General features: G+C 50.9%; 1 protein-coding gene across 2 annotated transcripts in view; it reads right to left on the bottom strand.

Moving 5' to 3' along the window:
- The window catches only part of LOC144177802 (uncharacterized), a 40824-nt gene extending 21204 nt beyond the window's left edge, over positions 1-19620 (bottom strand). Inside the window, exons 1-2 of one of the 2 annotated variants that reach the window (XM_077705375.1) lie at positions 19468-19620; positions 10564-10644 (exon numbers count right to left, since the gene is read on the bottom strand). In XM_077705375.1, coding sequence (XP_077561501.1) covers positions 10564-10644; positions 19468-19559 — 173 coding nt within the window. In that variant the 5' untranslated portion in view covers positions 19560-19620. Of the gene's footprint in view, positions 1-2327; positions 2575-10563; positions 10645-19467 lie in introns of those variants that run through there. The other variant, XM_077705376.1, reaches the window with a different exon arrangement.
- Positions 19621-23926: the final 4306 nt, after the last annotated feature.

The raw sequence follows: 23926 nt of genomic DNA, 5'->3' as shown, positions 1-23926 counted from the left end.
GGCAGTAATATCGAGCGTCGACCGTGGGCATTGGGACAGGCCGCTGCATATTCAAGACGCTCTAAACTACTACGCTGTTGCCGTACGCGCTGGAAACACCGCCGATCCAAAAGGAGGAAAAAGACGGGTCGGGATAGCCAGTACTTTCCCGCGTATATATGGGAACGCCCGTTATGCAAAGGGCGGAGGCGTTGGCGGTTATTGCAACGCTGGTCGTTTGCGTTTCGAGTAATCGCTCACCGAAGCGTGTACAACGAAGCTCGCTTATTATGAACCAAAGCGGCGACAACCTTGGTCTTTCGGTTTCGTCCGCTGAAAACCTTCATAATTAGTCGAACCTATACATGTCGCGAACCCTCGGTCATGCGACATTTATTTGGTAGAAAGAGAGGTCGTAGCGAATGGACGTACGCTCAACTGATTATATGAAGGTTCCCAGCGGAAGAAAACGAAACCGGGAGTTCAGGATATGCGCCAACAACGCATCGTAGGTAAAACAAAGGACCGCGTTGCATGCCCGCTATCCCAAAATTCTATCTAAAAGTAGTGATTTCTTTTTTGTTCGCGGGTTCGATTCTCGGCCGCGGCGGCCACTTTTCTGATGGAGGCGAAAATAAAAAACGCCCGTGTGTACACGATTTCGGCGCACGTTAAAGGTACCCAGGTGGTCAAAATTAATCCGGAGCCCTCCATTACGGTGTGCCTCATCGCCTGCGTTGCGTCGGCGCGTTAAACCCTAGAATCAATCAATCAATCAATCAATCAATCAATCAATCAATCAATCAATCAATCAATCAATCAATCAATCAATCAATAAATCAACCAATCAATCAATCTTTTCCGTTCTAACCACTAGAAACCGCGAAAGGCCCGTCGATTTAGCTGTAGTGGCGAAATGTGGAGATTGAAAAGCAATATCTAAATAAAGGCAACGGAATTTCTTTCTGCGATCACAACCACTGGGAACATGAGAGGCCTATACATCTTACTGTGACGGCGATGTGAAAATGAAAACGCACCAATCTTATTATTGTTATTATAAAGTGACCAGACATCCCGATTTAGGTGGGACACGTCCCGGTTTCGAGGCTGTGGTCCCGCTGTGCCGCAGCCTGCTTGTGGGACGGTGTTTTGGCGTGGCTTCGGCCCGAAATATGGAAAACGCAAGCAATTACCTACTAGTGATGAAGCCCAGTGTCACTAATGAAAAGCTTGAGAAATGAAAGAGCCAAAAGAAACCGTTTGAGGAGGCTTCAAGAAAGCAGCGCACACGACAAGAAACTTGTGTGTTTCCTGCTTAGTCCCAGTGTCTGACCTGTTTTCTTGGCGTTACAGTGTACCAACAAACCGTTCAGTACACCCTTCTGCCTTCGACGAACGGTGGGTGGACGTGCTTCGGCGCTATACTTATTCAGGAAATAACGCATCGCCGCTCGTCGAACAAAGAACGAGAGAATGGCGGAACGCATGAACTTCCAGTTAAAACAAAATTGCAATAAGCCTTAGTGTCCCTTCAAGCTATGTGCCGCGTTCTTCCTTACCCCCATCCGCCTCCTGCTTTGGGGCCCGAGAAATGCGGTCACTTTAAGCTTATATAGAGGACAGTGTTGGCTGTACCGCGCACAGCCGCAGCGTTGCAACCGATAAGCATACAAAGAAGTCCTGCGACGAAAGTTTGAAGGAAAAATAAACAATAAATATGCGAGAGCAGCTTGCGCATTTTTTTTTTTTTTTTTCAGCGAGAGTGAGGAAATATCCCGCATGAAGGACTAGAAATGCATGTAGGCGCGCGCACTTACAAAGCGCCACACAGTGCCTACCCACCTCCCCCCCCCCCTTCCTCCCCGCGCGTTTCGACCTGAAATACGGCAAATCAAATCACCCGAAGCGTACGCAGCCCTTTTCAAACTCTATTTGAAAAAGAAATAAAATAAACGCGTGAAAGACGACTAAACGCTTCTAGACGACGTCAGGCATGTTCTACACAACAGTCCACGCTAACCAGCGACCAACGACGCTTGCTTTCAACGGGATCACTGCTCTCGATCGAGAGGTTCCAGCAAACGTCGATGCTTGTAAATGCAACATAAAGAATGGGCTACAGACTTCAGGGGCGTGAAAAAATATCCGAACACTGCCCGACAGAAGCGACGGTACCGGACCGTACTTCCGAAGTACGCGAGGCTTCACATCGAAAGCTAACGTACAGGGACACCAAGCGAAACAAATAAGCACACGGCACACGATACTGTGCAAGCCCGTGCGTGAACCCGCTCGAGCCCAGGCATTAACTTGGCCGTGGGCACAGCGGAAAGTCGCGCGTTTACCTCGAGTTTCTCGCCTCGTCGGCCTTCCTGGACGAGGCCGTCATCGGGGACCGTCCTTCTTCAGCCGTGCTGTTAGGCCGCTTGTCGGCAACCATCTCGGAAGTGCTTCACCGGATTCGCAGCGCACAGGTTCCGTACGCCTCAGGCAGTCGCTGCCAGTACCAAACCAAGCAGCTCATAGTCCGCGACGCGTATTTCGGCCAGGTCGTGGCGTCGCCAGCACGAGCTGTTCTGAACAGACGTGCACAACGCGATGACGATGCGGTTTCGTTGCTATCACGACGCCCAGATGTTGGTCTGGAAAAGCGCTCGCCTTGTGGCTTCTGCGCCCTGACGAACGTCGCCGGGAGGGCCTACATTGCTAGTCTGTTTTTTTTTTTTCTTTCCCTTCTTTCATTTTTTCGGCGAGGTCTCGTAGGTGGGCGTGTACGCATCCTCCGTCTCGTGAGCCCTTGGAGGGGGGCGCCTTATCTGTTCTTAAAGAATACAGGCTTCTGAAAGGGCTGACGTGGTATCGTAGATAGCCGTGAAGGCACGAGGCTTCCGAATTCACCGGACACTCTGCGCGCAGCACCATATATCGTTTGCAAAAGCATGCGGTTCCGGTGGCGTACACGTTTGGTAACGGTTTTAAAGCGACGCGATGCAATACGTCTCTCAACAGCTCCGACGGCTTATCTAACAGTTTGACCACAGGACGTCTTTAGTCCCAATCGCGAACGTAAAAAAAGTACTGGCGATGTTTAGGATTTTGTAACAATGTGAATGTTAAAGCCTGTAGTTGGACCCTCTGTGGAACTTCTGAACTGTCATGTTGCTCTCGTCGGGCCACCGCCGCAACTCCACCCACACGCGCTTTCTCCCGTTGCCAGTTACGGCGAGCGGCACACCGAGATGCTCTACCCTCTCCGCCGTGACGTACTTTCGCGGTCTTTCCCGCCCGCGACTAGGCCCCGGGTCGTCACCCATAGCGATGTGGAATGAAACTCTGAGCACGCGCGGTGACGTATACAGGGCTCGTACAGAACGTTCTATAGAGCCTGTCGCCCTTTCTCGTGACCTTCCACCGGCTCTGCTGTTTCCCTTTCCCAACTCGCGGTCCCCAACTCGCACTCCCATTTTTTGTTAGGAATTTTGTACATCACAACGTCCGGAGAAACATAAAACGTCAGGCTTTCGCTTTCAAAAAGGTCAAGCGCGAAAGTAAGGAAAGTCGCGGTCAGTGCACGGCCAAGGGTCATCATAAAACTGAACAAGACAAGGCGCTCCGCGCTGCCGAGACGACTGGCCAGCTCTTTCTCTAGACCGACGCAGTCTCTACCTGGTACGGTATCGTGCTCCTCTTAACTAGGCGAAGCCGTATTTTATTCTTTCCACCCACAGACATCACGCAGACCTCTCGTCAACAGTTCAAATAAAACGAACTAAAAGCGCGAACGGTCTCTGAACTTCGTCGAAATAGGTGACGGGAGGTGAAAAAACAAACGCGTCCATAGGTTTTTCAGGTAACCGTACAGGGGAACCGGCGGCACCACTGAAACAACCCTTTTAATCAGGCTGGAGTGACCCAAGCTATGGTTAGACCCCAGCACAGCTGCGTGCTTCCCGAAGGGGACGTTCTTCGGTCGAATGTCGCCGCTGGAGGATGGCTAAGACATAAACAGAGCTGGAGGGGTCCAGGCATTCACAAAAAAAAAAAAAAGTACTACGGCAACCCCACAACGCAGCAGGAAGAGCTCCCCTCTTCCTTGGCTTTCTGTTCTGTTAAGTGGTGCGCTCAGCTGAACAGTGAGGTCTAAGCCCCTCCACAGAGGAGCGTCGATGGGAGGGCTGCAGTCCGGCCAAGCCTTCCAAGGCCAAAAGCACGTCTGTCGATGCAAATAACCACGTGACTTTTCTCCTCAACATCTCCCCGTTCCCCACACGAGCTTCCATGCTGATCCGATCGTTTTGCTGCGACGTTGATGTCATTGTGCTAGTGTTACCGCTTCGATCGACCGCGGTACTCGTGAAAGGTTCGTGGCTTGATGGCTTCACGCAGCCGCACTACCTGTCGCAGTCGGGTTCGTGTGTACGAAAGGTTCGAATTCCAAGTCGGAAGAAGAGGATCGGTTACATCTTCCGGCTTTTCCGCTTGCCACTTCGAATGACCGACCCTATACTTGTTATACAAATTGCGATTCAATATTTACCAGTAGGACGAATGACGGAAATATTACGTAAAACAAATCGTGCATCATTACAACTCAGGCAACGAAGCCACTGGTGGTGGGGGCACCTGCTAGGCGTTGACTGAGTGATCCACCTTCAGGATCGACACACGTGACAAGGCAATAACAGCGCCGATAGCGTCTAGCCCACGGTGGGTCTAGCCGCTATAACTGCTCGCGCGCCGTGACAGGAACCGCTATTATCAACGCGAAAGCGCTACTCAGTCAGGTATACGCGAAAGGCCGCACACTGTTGGCGTCCGCGAAAGGCGTCCCCGAAACACTTGCCGCAGCAACACTGGGCACGCATTCGCGTTTTACACCCCGTGCATCAAGAATTAAACACAGTGGAAAGAAGAGTTGCCATTGGCTGCGACGCATTTCATAGTGCATGCATCGGAAATGAAATACTAGACGCTGCCACCAACGTAGCATCTACAAAGGGTGTGTTCGGGGCTACCTCGCGGGCGCGTTACTAATGCCGCAAGCTAACGCGTAGTGTATCGTTTAGAAACGAATCGTATAACAGTGGCGCCACTGTCGGCGCTGCGGCTTCTTCATCGCCCGAACTTTCAATACTCGCAAGCTTTCGCATTTTCTTCTGATAAGCATGTGCTTCTCCGGCAACTTCTGCCAACCAATGATAACAGCCGGTTCCCGTGTCGCCATTTCCGATGCGCCAGTCTAATGGCCGCATTTCCTGTATGTCCTCCATTCCATGCGTTCCTTCGACTCGGCTAAGTGGAAGATACCGCAATGCTTTTAAACGCGAAAATCGATTTCAAGGATCTCCTTTACTGGAGGCTCAAATGGAGGAGGGGGTGAAATGCCAGGGTAAATCTAGCTTTAAGAACTCGAGGGAAGCCCGTTCAAGGTGCCATCGATTCTGACATTGAAGCAACCGGTAAAGTAGGGAGCGTTTATTTTCAACGCAATGCCGGAAGAGCAAAGTTGAGATACCTGAGCTTAAGGTACTTCAACTTCATTAATTATGCTTACACTGCCAAGCAACAACCGTTAAGGCAATTATCACAGGGACCCGCTGCTAGGTTTCAAAATAAATGCTTTTATCCTTCAGACGCCGTCTTTAATCTGATCGGATGTCATCAAGAAGCAAAACGAAGCAGGATTCACGATTACAGAAGCAGTACCGTCAGCGCCCTCACGCAAACACCACACTGGAACTTCGATAACGAGTTAGCGTCAGTGCTCGGATGATGCGTGACACGCCACGCGGGGCCAAAAGGCGCAATATCCGACGCTGGTAGCCGCCATCTATAGCATGCTTTCGCGCGTCTCTTCGCAGCTGACAACACCAAACCACGAGGAATTCACACTGCATGCAACACATCCTGCGGCTCTCCGTCGCCGGCTCCGAGATAGCAGCACTCGCCGGAATAAGAGAGCGGAAGCGGCGGCGACAAGGCGACCGCGAGACGCTTCCCGAGGCTGCGCGTCACCTATATTCGGCGCGCAATGACGCGCGCAGGCCCGACGGTGACTAGCTTTTTCCGCTGGTGTAATTGCCGCGCAAATGCGGAATTACGCCGCGCTCCAGCCATACAGTCCTGGTACATGCAAAACATACGCGACGACCGACCTCCTTGGCGACGACAGAGACCCTCCACCGCGGAAACAAGAGGTCATGCTTGCATGCCCAAGCTCAAGTTGGCGGCACAACCAAAAAGAAGTAACTGGGAAAAAGTTAACAGGATCATCTCAAGCTGATTTACTATGGCAGCTGTTCATAAACCGCCATACAATTACTTAATCATTCTCCAAGGATGATGTTGAGTCAAGTGGCTTATGGCACCAAACGCCGTGGTCTCAGAAGCAATACAGAGCTTTAGCACTACGTATGGTCCGTACTGTACGTAGTTGCCGTGTTGATCGGTACCCGACTGGGCGCTTGCGCATTCGTCGCGACAGGGGAATTAGTTTCGCGGGCCGGCCCTCACCATGCACTTGCATTCGTCACGGTGAGGTGCGCTTTCTCGCCCTTCCCGCGCGCGCATGTGCAGTCGGGTCCCGGTCAGCACGGTAACTACGTAAACGAGGGAACAGACGGACTGCTAAAACTCTCTAATAACAGAGTTTTAGCAGAGCGGAGAACCGGTACCGGTACAGCGCCCGGTACACGGTATGTGCACCTACGCATGCGCCCAGCCGTTCTCTCCTCCTCTCAACCTCGCACGCGCAGAGGCGCCGGTCGGTTACCGGGTACCGTACCGGGACCGGTTCTCCGCTCTGCTATAACTCTCTTTTGGTAAAGCCCGGTACTTCCGGTACGATGCAGAAGGGTGATTAAACGTGTTGATATGCCGCGCCTCACACTTAAACAGAGTTAAAAGATAACAAATCCCTTAATTTACTGAAATACGTAGAATTGAAGTAAAGAACATTTGGGGAACAAAATTACTCCCACCTCCCCTCACGGGAACCCCTGTGTAGATGCGACGCATAGGGGGTTCCGTTGTTGTTTTCGTTAGGTTGATTCTCCCATCGCGTGAAACGTGCCGTGAACCCCCTGCCGCGGCTATGACGCAACGTGGCGCGGCTATGACGCAACACAATCCAACACAATCCACTTTAATCCAACACAATCCAAATCCAATCAAATCCAAGCCAAGCCAATCTAATCGAATCCAATCCAATGCCCCTCGAGAGAGAGTGATCGCTATCGGAGAGGAAAGGGGGCGAGCGGCGGAGAGTGCAGCTCGCGCGACGAGGAGAATGGGGGAGGGGTGTGGACGGACAACGAATACGCCGTATGGAGGGACAAGGCGAGTGAATGAGATGCCGTCGCATTTAAAAAAAAAACTTGCACTGCTGTGGATCAAACCGAGGCAGTTCGAACCCAAAGCTGTGATTCCCCCTCTGGACTACTGGGGCAGAAAGCGGATTTTCTTTAGCAGTTGCTCAGCGCAGTAGGAGTGTTCTAAGCGAACCGGTAGACGGTGCTGCGTAGAAGACAAAGCAGGATAGAATTTGAGGAGAGACCTTGAAAGAAGGACGACAGAAAAAAGGCCGCGGCAGTGGTTAGGTACTTGTATATGAGGAACATAGACACGCGGTGGAGACAGTGGACCAGACAGCCGTTTAGACGGTACGGAAAGTCGGTAGGTGAAAGTGGGGTATCAGAGACAGTTAAAAGGAAGGTAAAGGCAGCCTCCCCCCACGGGCCTGCTAAGGTGTCGGCACCCCACGCCAGACAGTTTCTGGCCCTTTTCTCCCCTTCTTACCTCCCCCCCTCCCTCTCTCAAAACCTCATCGCATCGCATGGCATCGCAGCGGAGACGACGAATTTTGCTCTGAGAATGGAAACGAAAAAAAAAAAACATATATAGCCCAGCCTCACTGGCTTAACGTCGCGAACGCTGATGTTAACACCGAAGCTGCCTGGTGTTCCCTAACCGCAAGGCTACGCTTCATAGAACTTCTCGGAGCAGCAGATCAATTCCAATTCGCGCCCGTTCTCCCGGCAACTCTCTCTGGAGCTCCCGACGACCGGCGGCATCGTCTTCCAGAGAGCGCGCGAGTTTACCCATTTTCTGAACATTCGAGTAACAACCACCAAGCGCACTCGTCTATATATGCGCATTCCTCCGAACCATTTTTCGGATGCGCGCTTTCTAATTGGCCGACTGCTCTCTTGTCCTCGACTCCGCCCACCTGCGCTCGGCACCCGCTCGTCCTCTCCCAACTAACCTACATTTGTGCTTGGCGCTTGCTCTCCCTGTTTTTAACCTACGCCCTCTCCACATCGTTGCGCCCGCGTTACCACGCCTCGTCCTATGAAAGCGTCCGCCAAGAACAGCGTCTCTGTTAAAAACACTGGGGACCGGTAAGACAGGAAAAAAGTGACGCAGCTCGCACTAGTGGTGCAAGGCTGGAGAAACAGCAGAGCTGGCGGCCCCTCTCCCTTCGTCGGAGACCCGGCTGTAGCACCTCACATGTATTTCAGAACTTGCCGCTGAAAGTTCTCCATGACTGGCAGGCCCGGATAGTTCTGTCCGCAGGCTTCCTTATTTTCCCCAAAATGGACCGCGTTAGCGCGCGCTGCAACCGGCTTCGCGAACTGGGTGTCTGTGCTTCCCACTTCAGGCGCGAACAAACGTGAACTGGCGAGTAGAAGAGCACGCGAGAGATCACGCCACGAACGCTGGGCACAGTGTTCTCGAAGGTCGAGCTGGCCGACGCCTGGAACATCTCACGAGGCGTATGGTAACGCGCGCACGGTATTTTTTTTTCTTGGTATTTTTTTGGTAACTCCTGACGTGGCGGAAGTACACGCGCAAGCCTGGACGACGGCGGGCGCTTTTCACGAGGCGCACGCTCACGTGCGCTCGGCTGGGCTGAGTTTTCTAGTAAGGCTCGACGGCGGAGCTAAAAATTTGAACAAGTCTGCGGTTAAAACTGGCAATCAGGAATGAAGGTACACCAATGGCAACACGTGAGGCACTGCATTTCTCTCTGAAGCACGGACTCGCGTATTGAAGCACGGACGGGCCTGAGAACACGGACATACGTGGGAAACCACAGGCAACAGGATGAGACCTGTGTATGCTGCGGCAGGGATCAGGAAACCATAGCCGCATATTGTCATGGACTGCACAGATATACAACCACGGCGCGGGACGATGAGGACAGGACGTTGAAGGAACAGATAAGCGATTTTTGTGGAGTACGTGTCCTCGTGGTCATTTGAAAGCCAGCGTTTTATATTCCAGGGTAACCACGTGGGATTTTTGAATAAACAGGCGGGAAAAACTGTAATTTTGCACTGCAATTTCTGAAATCTGAAAGGTGGCGACACCTAGTGGCTAGTCGTGACACTATATACCTTACATGTCGAAATATTTCCGTCGATTTCAAAGCGTGATTGAAAACACGTATGAAGGAATAGGAAAGGTCGAACATTATTGTTGTTCAAGCCGGAGACAAGTTTTTAAACACCCCTTGTAATCTCACGTGCAGCAAAAAAAGTATGTTGCAGCACGGCTGACTGTCATGGTTGCCAGCATCCCTTCTGGCGGGACGCGTATGGTTGGTACATCAAAAATTGCGATTTCAAAAGCTCTAGGGCGCTATCAGCAAAGTCGTTTCGTGTTAAGGTGTTTTAAGTGATGCGCTTTCATCTGGAATGAAAAAAAATATATACCCGACAAAAATCGGATCCCGTTCCTTTAAAGGAGCTTTGGTATTCGGGGTTAGGAGCAGCCTAAACTTCAGCAAAATCGAGGCGACGAAGAAGCGGCTCGAGTGGTGGTGGAAGAAAAGGGAGAGGTGGAGGCGTAGAAGGAGTAATCAAAGTAATGAGAATATACAACGGCGGGGAAAATTAAAAAGTGTGCAAAGGCAGAAAAAAGGTGAAAGGAATGGACGGAAATTCAGAACCGTTGTGGAGGGGTAGAAGGGATAGGGAGGAAACCAAGCGATACGTTTGTTAGGGGTAGGACAAATAGTCGAATCTCGTTAATTCGAACTCGAAAAGACCCGAAAATTTGTTCGAATTAAAAGAATTAACGAAAGTTTTTTTTTTCAAATACACATAACATTGCCGGGTTCGTCAGTTCGAATAAAGAGGAAATCCGAATTAGGCGAGTTCGAATTAATGAGATACGACTGCAACTTGAATAAAACAGGCAAGGCGGTTGTTGACAACCGAGATCCCGGTACAAAACGACAGCCTCTAATCAGCATCATCATCAAGTGGATGGCTTGTACCCATCTGGGTGCGGAATGTAGCGGCCCAGAAACGCGGACAAATTCCTTTCGGCAGCGACACGTTCAATAGCGCGTGCCTTAGAGTTAAAGCGCAGTGAAAAGAAGCGCGCAGCGTGCTTCAGGAAGAGTTTTGCGCTCCGGCCGCTTGTGGTTCACTCACCCAGCGGGGCAGCACCTCACGCTAATGTGATTGAAAAACGTGTAGACCCAACGCGGCATATCATATCCATAATACGGCCAAATGAGGCACGAGAGGGTTCTTTGCCAAAGAACACACGTGGATTGGTGCGTCAACTTACTCTGGCTCCGACTTCCTGGTGTTCCTGAGGGACCTCTCGTATTTCGGGTGCGAGTACGAGCCCTGGTCCGGTGAGGACGACCTAAAGAACCGAATGACAGCAAGAGAAAACATCGCTGTTACGCAGTGTAGGACAGAAATAAGAACAATCACACTCTCAAAGAGATCAGAGAAAACATCGCTGTTACGTAATGTAGGTCAGAAATAAGAACAATCACACTCTCAAAGAGATCATAAATACCGCATAAATGTATACCATATTGCTATAGTAAAAAATGGTCCGCTTTACACACCCACACTTTGCGCGACGAGAACATGCATTAATGGGGAATACCTCAGATTGCCTGCTCCCTAAATTAACCCGATGACGTACCAAATGTCGTTATGACGTAAGTGAGGAGAGGGGGGGGGGCGTACCCACCGGGCGGGTGCCCTGTCATCTACACCTGTTGTTCTCAATGAAGATTTTAATCATTAATTATTACATGAACGCGCCAACAAGGCTCCGCCACAGTATGCATATTTCCCCCTCTTCTGCCCCGCAATGATTGCTTCAATTTCAGTTTCTTTCTTGGGGCAATAATCGAATGGAATTCATTACCTGACTCTTTTCTAAGCGCAAGGTCAACAACTGTATTTTTGGAAGCTCTTAGAGCCACTACTGTGTAATAACCCTAGGCGCATTGTTTAGTCTATTGTGTCTATGGTGGCGTAGTGCAAATTTGTACGCTGACTTTTACATGTATGTAGTAGTTCATTGTTGCCCTTCTTTGTGCTTTAAGGCTTGTATGCAACTCAGCTGCATCCATGTTTTCTTCTTGTTTTTATTTTCACTCCTGTAAAAGCCCAAACAGGGCTGAGAGTAGGAATAAATGAAAAAAAAAAAACTATACTTCAACGGAAACCAAGCCATGTGGCAAAGTCACGCATATATTATGCCACATCAACCGTTATGTGTTCTGCTCTACCAAGTTAGGAACAGAAAACAGCATAAGAAAAAAAAAAAAGACAGTTTGAGCGGAGCGAAGACACGGCAGACAGGAGGCCCGCTTCTTCCTCCGCCTCTCTATTTGTACCCTCCACTTGGATGAAGGGAGAATTCCGCAATGCTAATGCATCGGCAAATCGATTTCTAGAATCTCCTCACTGGAGGTGGGAGTGGAGGAAGAACTCAGAATACCAGGGTGATGCACTCCCTTATGACAGCGGGTAGCGAAGTGCTCTTTGGTGCGACCCTCGCTTTGGGGGTGCCCTTGTGCGAGGTATGCTACAATACAAAGCCCCTTCGCTTTGTCCGGCCTGGTTAGAAAGTGGCTGCTAAAATGGCGTACTCGTTTTTCATCGGAATAGCGCGCAGCGCTATTTGCGAAGTGACGACGGTGTGGAAGAAAGGCCTCCTCGAGGGAAGGCTCCGTTTGCACTTTCAGGAGCGTCGGCTGCCTCCCGTTCAACACTCGTTTCCAGAGGAAGGCATTCAGGTTACTCCGTGGCTCCCTCGAAGGGGCGTCTCTTGACATGAACCCCCCCCCCCCCCTCTTCCTTCCCCGCGAGAAAGCCCCCATAACTAATCCCCTACCCTATCGTCTTCGTTTGCACACAATCCAAATCTACGCCCCTCTCAACCCCCGACACATCCACCATCCATTTTTCCGTAGACAAAACGTGTGTTCGCACATGAAAGCTAAGGTCGCCTTCGAGAAATTTCAGTTTCGCTTGCCCCATAATAATCCCTCTCCCGGTGTACTCTGTTCACGGGACTTGTGTAGACCGTATGTAGATGACGGGCTCACGCTTCACTTTTTCAGAGGGTGGCTAAAGCGATCTTCATGGCTTCGTCTGGGCTACTGGCCTGCCTTAGGACTTGCACAAACACAGAAGAGTTAAAGATACACTAAAGGCTGAATGAAATTTTGTTTTCACTGAAAGATCGTACGTTTCGTAGCTCTCTCGGCTTTTGTTCGACGAGCAACGAGACATGCTGCGAAATAAGCAAACCGTTTGCTTATTTCGCAGCAAATAATGTCTCGTTGCTCGTTGCCAGCTTTGCCAGCTTTTAAAGCTGGCATTTCTCGCACCCACTTCCCTTTTCTTTATTTTTTTTCGTGACGTAGCCATTAAGCATGTCATTGCGTCACAAACTAGGAGCGAGGCACCCTGCGCCTGTGCGGTCTAGGCGCTCTCACGCTGGCCGCCGCCGACAACGTTTCGTCTGGCCGATGGTGCTGGCTTGGTCTTTTCTGATTTGTCCCCGGCGGAACGAGTAATGCTTTTTAACATACCAGTGATGTCCATGCCAACAGCACCGCTTCAACCACTGCCCAAGGCAGCGAGTGCTTCACGTGTCACCTGAGAGGTGGGGTCTAGGACATTTCGGTGCAGGACGTTTCGTGCGGACATTTCGGTGCACGGACATTCCGGAGCGCAAACTTTTCGGCGGCCCAATTATCGGTCCTCGCTTGTTTGAAACACCCGTTAATTTTTATTTCAGCATAACGTAAGTGATGAACAATAATTAGCGCAGTGATTGCATCTTTACGTTGATGCCGTATTTGATTGTTACCAGTTATTAGGGAGTTTTAGTATAGCGTTTTAGCTGTAGCGTTAACGTTTTGCGGGCCGCAATCGCGAACGGATAGCGCCTCGTTATGCTACGGTTAGCGTGCCCGCTAACGCTATGGGCGCGCTAAAGTGGTGCTTTCCGCTATACTAAAACTCGCTATTGTTAGAAATTAAAATTTCTATATTTTTCTTTACTACCTTGTTCGGAGAACACCTGTTTTGCAGCCAAGAGATTGAATAATTATTTTGCTCTTTTTTTAAATTGATGGCAAGACGTTAATTTATATTCGCTCCTTTTTGCGGCAAGGCACATCAGCTAAGACAATTAGACGGGGTAACGCATTTTTATGCAGATTTGTTATCCAAAGAAAGCAGCTTTACAAACATTCGGTTGCCCCCCAAAATGCAGAAAATCTTATGAAAAGTTTTATGTACGCTACACTGTCACGCTAAAATGAATTTGCAAACACTATTGTCCCTACCTTTTTTACAGACAAGTATATAGGATATTGTCGTGGAGGAAGAGCGCGCCTTTTTGGAAACGGGTGATAAAGCTCGCACGGGTTGTGTGTATAAATACCACTCATTCCAGGACTCCAGGATTAGGGCTTTGTTTGCACGCGTACTTTCATCTCATTTTAATTTTTTGTCCCGGCCTCCACCCACCCCATCCCCACCCTCGTCTTTAGGTTTCCATCTCCCCCCCATTTCTCTTTCACTCATTATTTTCTGTTTCCCTTGAAAACCAGGCCCCCAAAGCGTCACCGCATTGATGCAAGAGAAAGCTTTACGTTCACTATGAGCTCACACAACCTCTCTAATGCGCAACAAAAAGCCACCCGAACTTGAGGCTGCTGAGGACACAATGACCAGTATCATTGGCGCCTGTCTCCCCCTCGAGGAACAAGCTTGCTGGCTACGCCCTTTCGCAGGTCGCGGTCATACAGACGGCGCCCCTCTCCAGGAATCGCTCTTTCTTCGCCTTCAGTCGCCCCGTTGGGAATTAACTATTCAAGTCGCGCATATCATGGACACCCCACTCGCTTTCTTCTATTATGAGAAGAAAAAATTGCAAAGGCTGGTTTTACGACAGCTGGGACAGTAGTCTTCAAGTTTTCAGCATCCAGTTTACACATCGGACAAGAACAAGTGACACCCCCTCTAGGGGGCTGGTAGCGGGTGGTGTCAGTCCCGCCCCCCTTCAGTAACGCCACTGTAAGTGCGATCGTTGAGTTTTTAAGTAGATCGACACTGAATGCAACGAATGCGAGATTGATAAAGTAATTAAAAGGGAATGCACAGGCGCTTAAGCTACCTCGTTTCCTTTCTTTTTTGCGACGGTTTTGCGGGAAAGGGGGGATGGGGGTGGGAGGAGAGATCGGAATGGACTAAAAGCAGCAGCGTCTTGCAGCGTTGGGTGAAGTGAAATCAAAAGGCTTCGGTAGCACTGAAAGTATTAGGATTGTTTACATGAATATCAAAATAAAGCAAAATATTGAACGGAAGTAAATTAACAACGTAAATTTTTTAACATCTACTACCGAAATTGGATTTTACGCGCTGATGCTCCGGTTTAGCATCGGTTTAGCGTTCGTTTCCGTGCACGGCGGCGCAAACACAACTCTCGAGCGTAAAATCATACCAACTGACAAAATTACGTTATTAAAGCTAAAATGTTCCTAAAAAGATGCCTGGGCCATCCCGCGCACCGAAATTTCGGCACCGAGACGTCCTGCATCGAGACGCCCTGCACCGAAATGTCCGAGAACCGAAAAGGCCGTGCACCGAAATGTCCGTGCACCGAAAAGTCCGTGCGCCGAAATGTCCTACACCGGAATGTCCGGATCCCTGAGAGGTGATACGTGAAACGGGTACGGCGCTGCTCTTCCTCCGAGGCCGTTAGCGAGCTCTCGCGCTGGCGCCTTCTTGGGCGGTAAAAAGTGCGCCAGTGAAATGCGATCAGTTTCGACCGCGCTCTACGCTTCCAGCAGTTGAACTCGATAAGTTGACAGCGAAGACGTCTTTTTGTACGCTCCTTGAATAAACCACCCGGCACATATTACGGCCTGCGAACACTAAGATTGAGTATACCTGCCCGGCTCCCCTGTGCCAAAATGTAGAGCTATGCAGCGTGTACGGATTATCAACAGCGGCTTCAGGCAAACGGATAATCACAAGGTAATTACCCCTTTACCTTTCACGGCCAGCAAGGTTCTAACCATGCGCGGGCACGCGATACCGATACCAACATCGGTGCGCGAAGAACGGAATATTACAAGCTCAAGCGGGTCGCCTAGACATCTTGTTCCTTTTGCTGCTTGCTGCCGGGGTTATTGCTTGCGGAAACTCAGGCGTTCAACATCTTAGATAATTGACTTTTCTAGTTGTGCACCAATGTAGAGCACGTCTTTTCCAAAACGAAACTGAAAACATCGTGGCCTGCTTGAAACGGTAGGGAAGCAGCCTGTCTCGCAATGTATAAAAGCTGCAGTTTCTGTTTTTTAAATAAAATGAGCTCACGTGATGTTTTGATTTAAATTTATTTTACGCGCTCAACCACGGGAGAACCGTTCATTTGATTAAAACACTTTTAGATGTTTCGGCAATGCGCTTTTGCCGTTCTCAACTTTTGTGACACCACAAACTGTGGTACCCAAAATCTTATGGGGCGTCGACATCCGGTTTAACGCTTCTGGGGTTTTCTGCCTTATTAAACAACTGCTATTCGCGAGAATGGTGTATTTAGATTCCCAGCACCGTAATCTGTCGATTCCGGCCAACTTGCTTTTACCCTTAGTGTCCCTTTAAGTGCGCGGTTGCTTGACACTTTCATTCCGCATCTTTGTTTTTATCACTCCAACTTACACGTCAACCGTCTTTATCACAAGCCCGAACATATGGTCATTTGAGGTTAAACGAAACGTGCATAAACGGTATACGTCATATACGGGCAACGAAAATTTTCATTCTTTAAAGGCCCCCTGCAGCACAACCCATTACTGCTTTCATCCTTTCCGCCGTTCCCGGAAGTACATCGAAAGATATAGTATAGCCAGCACAGGACAGCACTGCGCGATTAGCTCGTCGGTCGTAGCAGACATCTCTTCTTGTTTCGGTCCCGGTTCTGTTACGATTTCTAAAGGCAACCATGTAATGCGTTTATTGGCAGCAACTGAAAGGAAACGGTCAATGGCTGCAATATGGTTGGGTGACGTCACTCAAGGCCACAAAAAATGCCTAGACCGCCGGAAAGAGAAAAATCTTCTCAGAGTAGAATATTAATGGGCGTAGAGCAGTAGTACTTGGCTTGAGTTGCACCTAATCGAAGCACTAACCCCGCTTTTTGACTGCGTCCTAAAAACGTTACAGATTATGAAAAGAAGTTGGCATTGGTGTTGCAGGGCACCTTTAAAACATGGTTCACAAGACGGGCATTTCTGAAGGAATTCCGTCACCCTTCTGCTGAGGGATCTGACGCGTACCGATGCCGAAAAAAGCCTCATATGCGTCTCATATGAGCACCTAGTCAACATTTTTACATAAGTGACCACCATTATTAACTATGAACACAAAAATTTTTTGCTAACCTCACCCATTACCAGACATGCATGGACTGCGACAGAGAAGAGAACACGGAACCTATTGCAACCAGCACAACACGTTATGAGCTACGGCACGACGCTAAGACAAGTAGTATCAACCTGCAGTTTGCAGATATAAGCAGAAATTTGCATGTCCTTCATTTGATACGCGCGCAACGAGTGAACCCACTTTTTATTCCAGATGAGAGATCTACGCTTAAACCCTCCGGTGACGTCAGGAGGTGTCTTCTAGTGAGGGCTCCATATGCTCATGTTGGAGCAGTACAAAAGCAGTGATGTGCAGGAAGGCCTAAGGTCCGATGCTCTTTGTAGCATGAAGAAAAATCCACGGCTGATGGAATGCTATTAAAATAACGTCTTCGAAGAGCTGACAAAGAACGCTGGTGGTTCAAACTGCCATCTAACAGATTTGCATGCTCTGTGCACTCGATGAACACATTGTCAAGGTAACGCTAAGAGGAGGACTGGGGTGAGGGGTGCGAGATTGGCCGCGAGACATCATTATAGTTGATCTCTTGGCAACGTTTAGAGGACGCCTCCTCTGACAAGACCGAGAGAACGATGCATCAAGGTCATGGCAAGGCCGCAGGTGGAAAGCAACGTTACAGACGGGACGCAGAACAGTGAGATCATCCGCATAAGCGAAGACTTGCAGAGCAGATGTGCAACAACGACGCTGATTAAATCACTGAAAGGAGTACTGACACGAAATTTCAAAGCTGAGATTACTATGTAAAACGCTTCATTTTTATCAGGAGATATCTCCCAGCAAGTTTTAACAGCAACCGTTCAGCGAAACATATTTAAAATCCATTTTAATCTTCGCCCGCACGAGAAAGCCCAGAGCGGACGACATGACATCATCTGCTACTTGCCCCAAACTGCCGACGTCGGGGCTCCCGTGACGAAGCCGACGCGCTGGCTGTGGTTGGCGCGCGCTACTCGGGCGTGTGTACACGTCATGGTTTTGGGACTGACGTCATGCTGCCCGTGCCTGTGGGGACGGCGAAGACCTTGGCCGGTCTGGGCGCGCGCGTGCGCTCGCTCGCGCGCGCTTCCAGAGAGGCAGCGATACGGCAAGAATGGTGACGTCACGTGATACATCCTGTCATGGCGGCCGCTCGGCGTTTTTTTGTCGAAACCGAAACTGGCACGAATAAACGACGCCGTAAATGAATGTTTACGCTGCGCTCGACCGTCTAATCTGTCATTCTATGATTAGTGGGCTGGTAGGCACGCATAGCAGCGAAAAAAACGTAACACGAAAATTTCGTGTCAGTACTCCTTGAACAAACAGGCTAGGGCAAAGTACAGCCCCCTGGAACATACAAAAACCCTAACGGTGCCACAAGAAAGCGGTTGCCCGTTTTTGTCGGACGGCAGCGGGTGGCCCGACCAGGTAATATAGCAACGACTTCCCGCAGGACCGCTAAGACTGTGACATGTCAAGCCTTAATTAATGGTAGGGATTATACTACAAGAACAACAAGGATAATCATAGCAAAGTTCTGTAGAATGACACTATACTGAAAGTATACGCAGAACAAGACATACAAGTTCCCATTACGTTCTTTACAACGATAAAGCCGCCAAGTCCCTTTGTGAGGCATAAAGTCGAAAATTAAAAAAAAAAAACGCTCATCTTCAACATCATTAATAAGCAGCGCGATAAAGCGGCATTGCCCTGACAACGACTGCAACCAGTCATGCATTCGCTCTCCAGAACCATGTTATTGCTTCCAGTTTAAGTTGCATTGCTAAAACAGAATGAAAGGGCTGTCCGTCTTTCGGCAGTAACGTGGCTCGAGTAGCACAGAAAACTATGAACGCCTTCAGAAGAGATTTGTGGATGTAATGCCACCAGGAGAACAGCCCGGTGTGGATTCGCAAGTTGAATTTTCTGCGTGCTCGCAGAATCCAGAATCGTCTACGCGAAACTATAGAAACAGAGTTCTTATGATATTGCACCCACGTGAACAAAATGAAAAGCCGACTGACAAGCGCCGTCAAGGAAGGGTTGGCTGCGGTGACAGCGCGCGTACGCAAGTGCGAAGTCGGAGCGAAGACCGAGGCGACCGCCTTTGGGCGAACCGTGTTCTTCAGTCGTTCAAAAACGAACGCGCGAAGCGCCGACCCAACTGGCAAACACCGGCGAAACCGCCCTAGTCCAGGAAGCGCAAGGCTCTTCCCGCGGCAGCTGCGAAGCCCCGTGCGCGCGCGCGCGTGGCAGACCGCGCCGAGCGACAACTCCACCCACGACGCGGAGGCAGCAACAAGCGCGTAGCAAAGGAAAAGCACGCTGCTCCGAGCCCTGCCACGCTGCCGGGGCTCCCCCCTCTCCCAGGCGCGGAGGAAGGCAGAGACGGCCGCCCGCGCGACAAGGCCCGAAGGTTCACCGGTGCCGCCGAGCGACGGCATCGACCGGACAGCGCAGGCCGGGGGGTTGCCGCCGCCGCCGCCGCGATGCCAAGACGCCGAATGGCAGCGGTACGAGCCGCTCGCGCCGCCCCGAATCGTTTGCCTGCGCACGTGTCAGCTCACAAGCGAACGAAATCCGAACAGCGCACTGTCAGCGTTGAGGGCACGACGTGTAGATACAGACTCCGACGCTGCAATGGGAGGGCGCCTCCCACAAGGCGTCGCGACGCCCGACAAGAAATGTATCGCGCACCGCCGTGCGTCCACGCTTGCCGCCCAAAGACACTCGCTCAACGGTGTGTTGCAAGTTTGCCTCGGCTTCTTACCTGTCGTCCATGGCGTCCGAATCGATGTCACGGTGTCCATTGCTCCTGAGGCTGGCTCGCGGCGTCTTGCTCGCGGACGACGTATGCGCCATGTTGGGAACTGGAGGAGAGGTCTAGTTCCTGCGGCGCCCGCTAGGGCCGACCCCGCGGGCCGCCGTGCGCCCCCTCGCTTGAGGACGCCGCCCTCTCCCTCCGGCCGGGACGTCCGTTGAGCGTCGGCGGCGGCTCCAATGTCACGCTCCGGGGTCCCTTCCCCCCAGGAGGCAGCTGCACGTCGCCACGCCCGGGGGACCGTCTGGCCAACACCTGTGCCTCGCGGGAAGCCGCCGGGGCCCCGTCGGCGGTGGTGGCCGGGCTGGACGACGCCATCTTGCGACAACCCTGGCTGCCCGCCGGCTCCCGCGCCCCTTTCGGCTTGGGGAGGGCTCGGCGCGAAAACACGCCGCGGCTCCCGCCCGAGCGCGCGTGCGCTCGCCCGCGACAGCCACGCCGAAGTCGCCGGGGCTGGGCATGGCGGGGAGGCTTTTCTTCTCCATCTCCCCACTGCGTCCAGTGGTGCGCGCTCCGTCCGAAAGATGGTGGGACCCCATCGCCACCCTGCGGGCCCCGGCGAAGAACGAAGCCGCGGGGCGCCGCTGGTTCTTGATCGGCTCGGAGCATGCGGGTGCCACGCGAAGCTCCTTCACCCGTAAAGCGTGCGGAACGACGATTGGATAGGGCTGACACTGTGCATTCAGGAACACCTCGAAGAAGGCGGAGAGGCATCCTTTGTTTAATACCGTTCGAGGGCAATCGTCGATCAACGTCTGCAGCAGTCAGTAAAACACAACGCGTTCATTGCGTTTTGTTAACAAGCAAAGCTAAAATCGCGAAGCGTCGTGTTGTCGTTTGGTTGCCTTGTCACGGGATAGAAAGAGTTCACCCAGGCACGGCCTATGATGACGTTGAGGGTGGCTTACGGCGGTTACTCCTCACCCAACTCTTCACACTTGTTTTCCATTGAACAATTTGCCCGGAAACACTCTTCGCACCAGACGCTCTGTGTCTTAAAGTCAAGTACGTCCTGGTGCGCCGGTCCACCAGTATAGGGCCAACGCGGCTTGGGTTAATTGGCAGAAGCACGTTGATTTAATCATTGCGGTCCGGTCTGACAAGCTGCAGCACGACGTAAAAACCGAGCCGTAAAGCTTCTAAAGGATTCATAAAGAAATAAAGCCAGACGGTAGGAATTTATCAACACGGGCTGCTCGAAGTCTTGCGTTAAAAAAAGGACGCGGAAATAAACAGACTCCGTACAGCGAGATGGAGCTGCCCGCGAAAAAACCCAGGCCTTGCATGTGCTGTCTAGTTCTATACCCCGTGGGTGAAGTTGCACGCTGTTGTGTAGTTTGTCTAAATTGTCTGGTCGGCAGCATTGGACTATGGAAAACAAGCACCACCGCAAAACGAAGATGTTAGTTCTTATGCAAGTATCTGCAACAGTTACTGTGCATCATTGAGAGAGAGACAACGATCTTTATTGAAACTGGCGGTGGCAGCTGAGTTGAATGGAGAGAGCACACGGAAGAACAGTGCCGTTTAGACCGTATGGATTGACGGTTGTATCACACCCTCGCTAGCTGGCGTACACCAACGAAGCCCGTGATAATTCCATGGTGCCTCTGCAGGTCAGTACGGCGCAGTAACGTCATAGCTACGAGATCGACAGGCATTCCTTCTCCGGAGTATTTCGCCCCACTGTGCCCTTCTTCTGTATACAGTTAACCCCTTAGGCTGCTCCGTGCGCAAACGTTCATCAATTTTGTAGGGATGCCGTTAAGGGTGCACGCACGATGCGTTACGACAGAAACAGAACCGAGCACGGCCTAGTTCTCTATTACTCCTGTAGTGGCAATTTGCGCCGTCGTAAAGAAAAAGCGCTCCTGACAAACATGTTATCCGGAAAGGCACCCACAAATTTTCTCCTTCTGCAAGGAATCCTTCTATTCGTGTTTTTGTTCTCTGCATGTACGTTGCTCAACAGTCCTTGTCATTGCTCTTGCTATACATTGAGTCGGCTACGCCGTAGCATTGGGACCACAGAGCGCCAGTTCAGATTATTTTGTCGGGTAGACAGCCTGAATGAAATTAAACCGCGAAATTGGGACTTGTGACGATACTTGAAGAATTATTGAGCACTTCTGGGGCGTTGGGCCTCAGACACCCGATGAATTTTTAAGAAGCATTCATGGAAGAACCCACAGAGGCGCTGCGAACTTCAGTACAAGCTGAAGTTATTGTTGGTAGTGATGGATAATTTAATTTGTTGATTGACTTAACGGCGTTCGGCTGAATGATACTACGAGGAGTCAGGTCGCTTTTGAGCTGAGGAAGGTCAAATGTGTCACGCGAGAATCTTGCCCATAAACGGTTCACTCCAGCAACCAGGTGGAAGCGGCTAACAGCGGCGTATGCTTCCCTATCGGCTTACGCCTCACAGCGTTGTCGCTGCTCTTTGGATTCGCCTACATTAACTGCAGGATCTTGGCGACGCACTCTGTTCCTACAGCTATTCCCTTGCTCTTATACTGGAGCGGCGGCGTTTGTGTTTTTGGCGACACTCGCGTCGACAACGACGACAGTGGCAATGATGAAAGTCCATTTAGTTAATTGTCAATATAGTCGTTACCAGGAAGGGGGCAGAGGGGATGCAAACCAACACCTTCCCCCCTCCTCGCCTTCAAAAAAATTGGCGAAGCTTGCACTAAGCCACGCAAGGCTTGAACCGCAGCGAAGCTGGAGGATTTCTTTCAGTGAAGGTACTGAAGGACACACCACCACGCGCTGCATTAGGTTTGAAATTGTTTATTTTCATGTTCGGTCGTCGCTTTTCACTGGGGTAGTAGTCATTGCCATATCCATCTACATCGTCGTCTTCCTCATGCAGGACTGGCGGGCCTGGATCGTTATGTCCGCTGGCTTTCGCATTCCTCCCAAAGTGGAACGCGTCAACACGTGCTAGAACCGGTGGCAACCGTCTTCGCGAACTGGGCGTCTGTAGCGCGAGCTGTCTTGTGTTCCCCACTTGTGGCGCAAACGCACGTGAACTGTTTTAGGGGCGAAGCACCTTAGGACCTCGCTTTGTCCGGGGTTTGTCCCTTGGAGTCCGTGTACACAGTGTTGCGCATGCGCGATGAGCATTGGGTTGGGTTGGATTTGGATTGGATTGGATTAAATTGCATTGTATCGAATTGTATTGGATTGGAATTGTATATACTGCACACACGCGTTGTCACTCATTTACATGCGCGAGTGGGCAATGCCGCGGGTTATTTCCGGTACGAACGATCCCCAGTGCTTCGCCCACTCGCCATGATTCACTTCGTGGAGATGCGGGTATTTTTTCTCTGTATTTTTTGCGAGTGCCACGCGCAAACCTGTACGACGTCGGGCGCGTTAAACAGCGGGAGTAACAATGACCCGGTCTTTTCTGATGACGCCGCACAGATTACGGCCAGCAACAACAGCTCCGCTGTTAAAATTGGCGGTTCGTGCTAAGTCATCGCCCCTTCCCATCTCATGCGTAATTCCCTGCCCGGCGCCTTGTGGTCGGCAACGTATTATAGTCCGCAGTCTGTTAGCACAAAGAAAACAGAGGGGACGGCTTGCAATGTCCAGTGGCTCCGAATGGGAAGACTTCATATTGAGCTGGTGTGCATGGCACACTTCCGTCAATTTAGGCTGGAAAGAGTTCTGCAAGTTCTCTCGTGCCCATCTCGTCAATGTCGAACGTGAGGCCATCTTGAATGCCCATCTGTTTTCATTTACGCAGATGGGAAAGGGTGCATCTCGTCGTCTACTCCGGCACATGTCCCTACTGGCGAAGAAATCGACGTGTGCAACAGCGGGCGGAAACGGGCGGCGGCGTGGATGGACTGCGGCTGCCCGCTCCTTCCCAGGACTTCGCCTGGAGATGTACCACGCCTACCTTGTGACTGTTTTCCCGTAGAAAAGAAAATGCGAGAGAATTGAACGTAGAAAATCTATGGCGATCCCATAGCATCAAAAGCTTTCGGCTGTGAAGGCGCTTCCGTTCCTCCATTCCCCTCGCCTATCTATGGCCCCGGATACATGGACTCGACGAGAAAGGGTCGAGCAGACTGGCTCGTTCCCAGCTACCTCGACCCCTCGAGGTGAGGGGAGCGATAGGGTTCCTGGAAAAGGAGCTACCGCATTTTCCCGATTCCAACGCGCACCCTCTTTTGCTAAACGGCATCCTTAATATTTGTGTGCGCGTTACAATCGGGCTCAAAAACCGAAATAGGCTTTAAAGCGGCCAGCAGCATTCCCATGCGGAACGGACACGGAGTCCCCGCAAAATCCAACTCAGTCCAATAAAAACAATCCGTCAACAGTGAGTGAATTTTGGCGCGCTAATTCATCAATGGCATGTCACATACCTTGGTCAGCTGTTGCACAT

This window comes from Haemaphysalis longicornis, unplaced genomic scaffold (genome assembly GCF_048455015.1).
Source record: "Haemaphysalis longicornis isolate Haplotype H1 unplaced genomic scaffold, Haemaphysalis longicornis Haplotype H1 scaffold_31, whole genome shotgun sequence".
NCBI classification, from domain to species: Eukaryota; Metazoa; Arthropoda; class Arachnida; order Ixodida; family Ixodidae; genus Haemaphysalis; species Haemaphysalis longicornis.
This window is presented reverse-complemented; position numbering and strand designations above follow the sequence as displayed.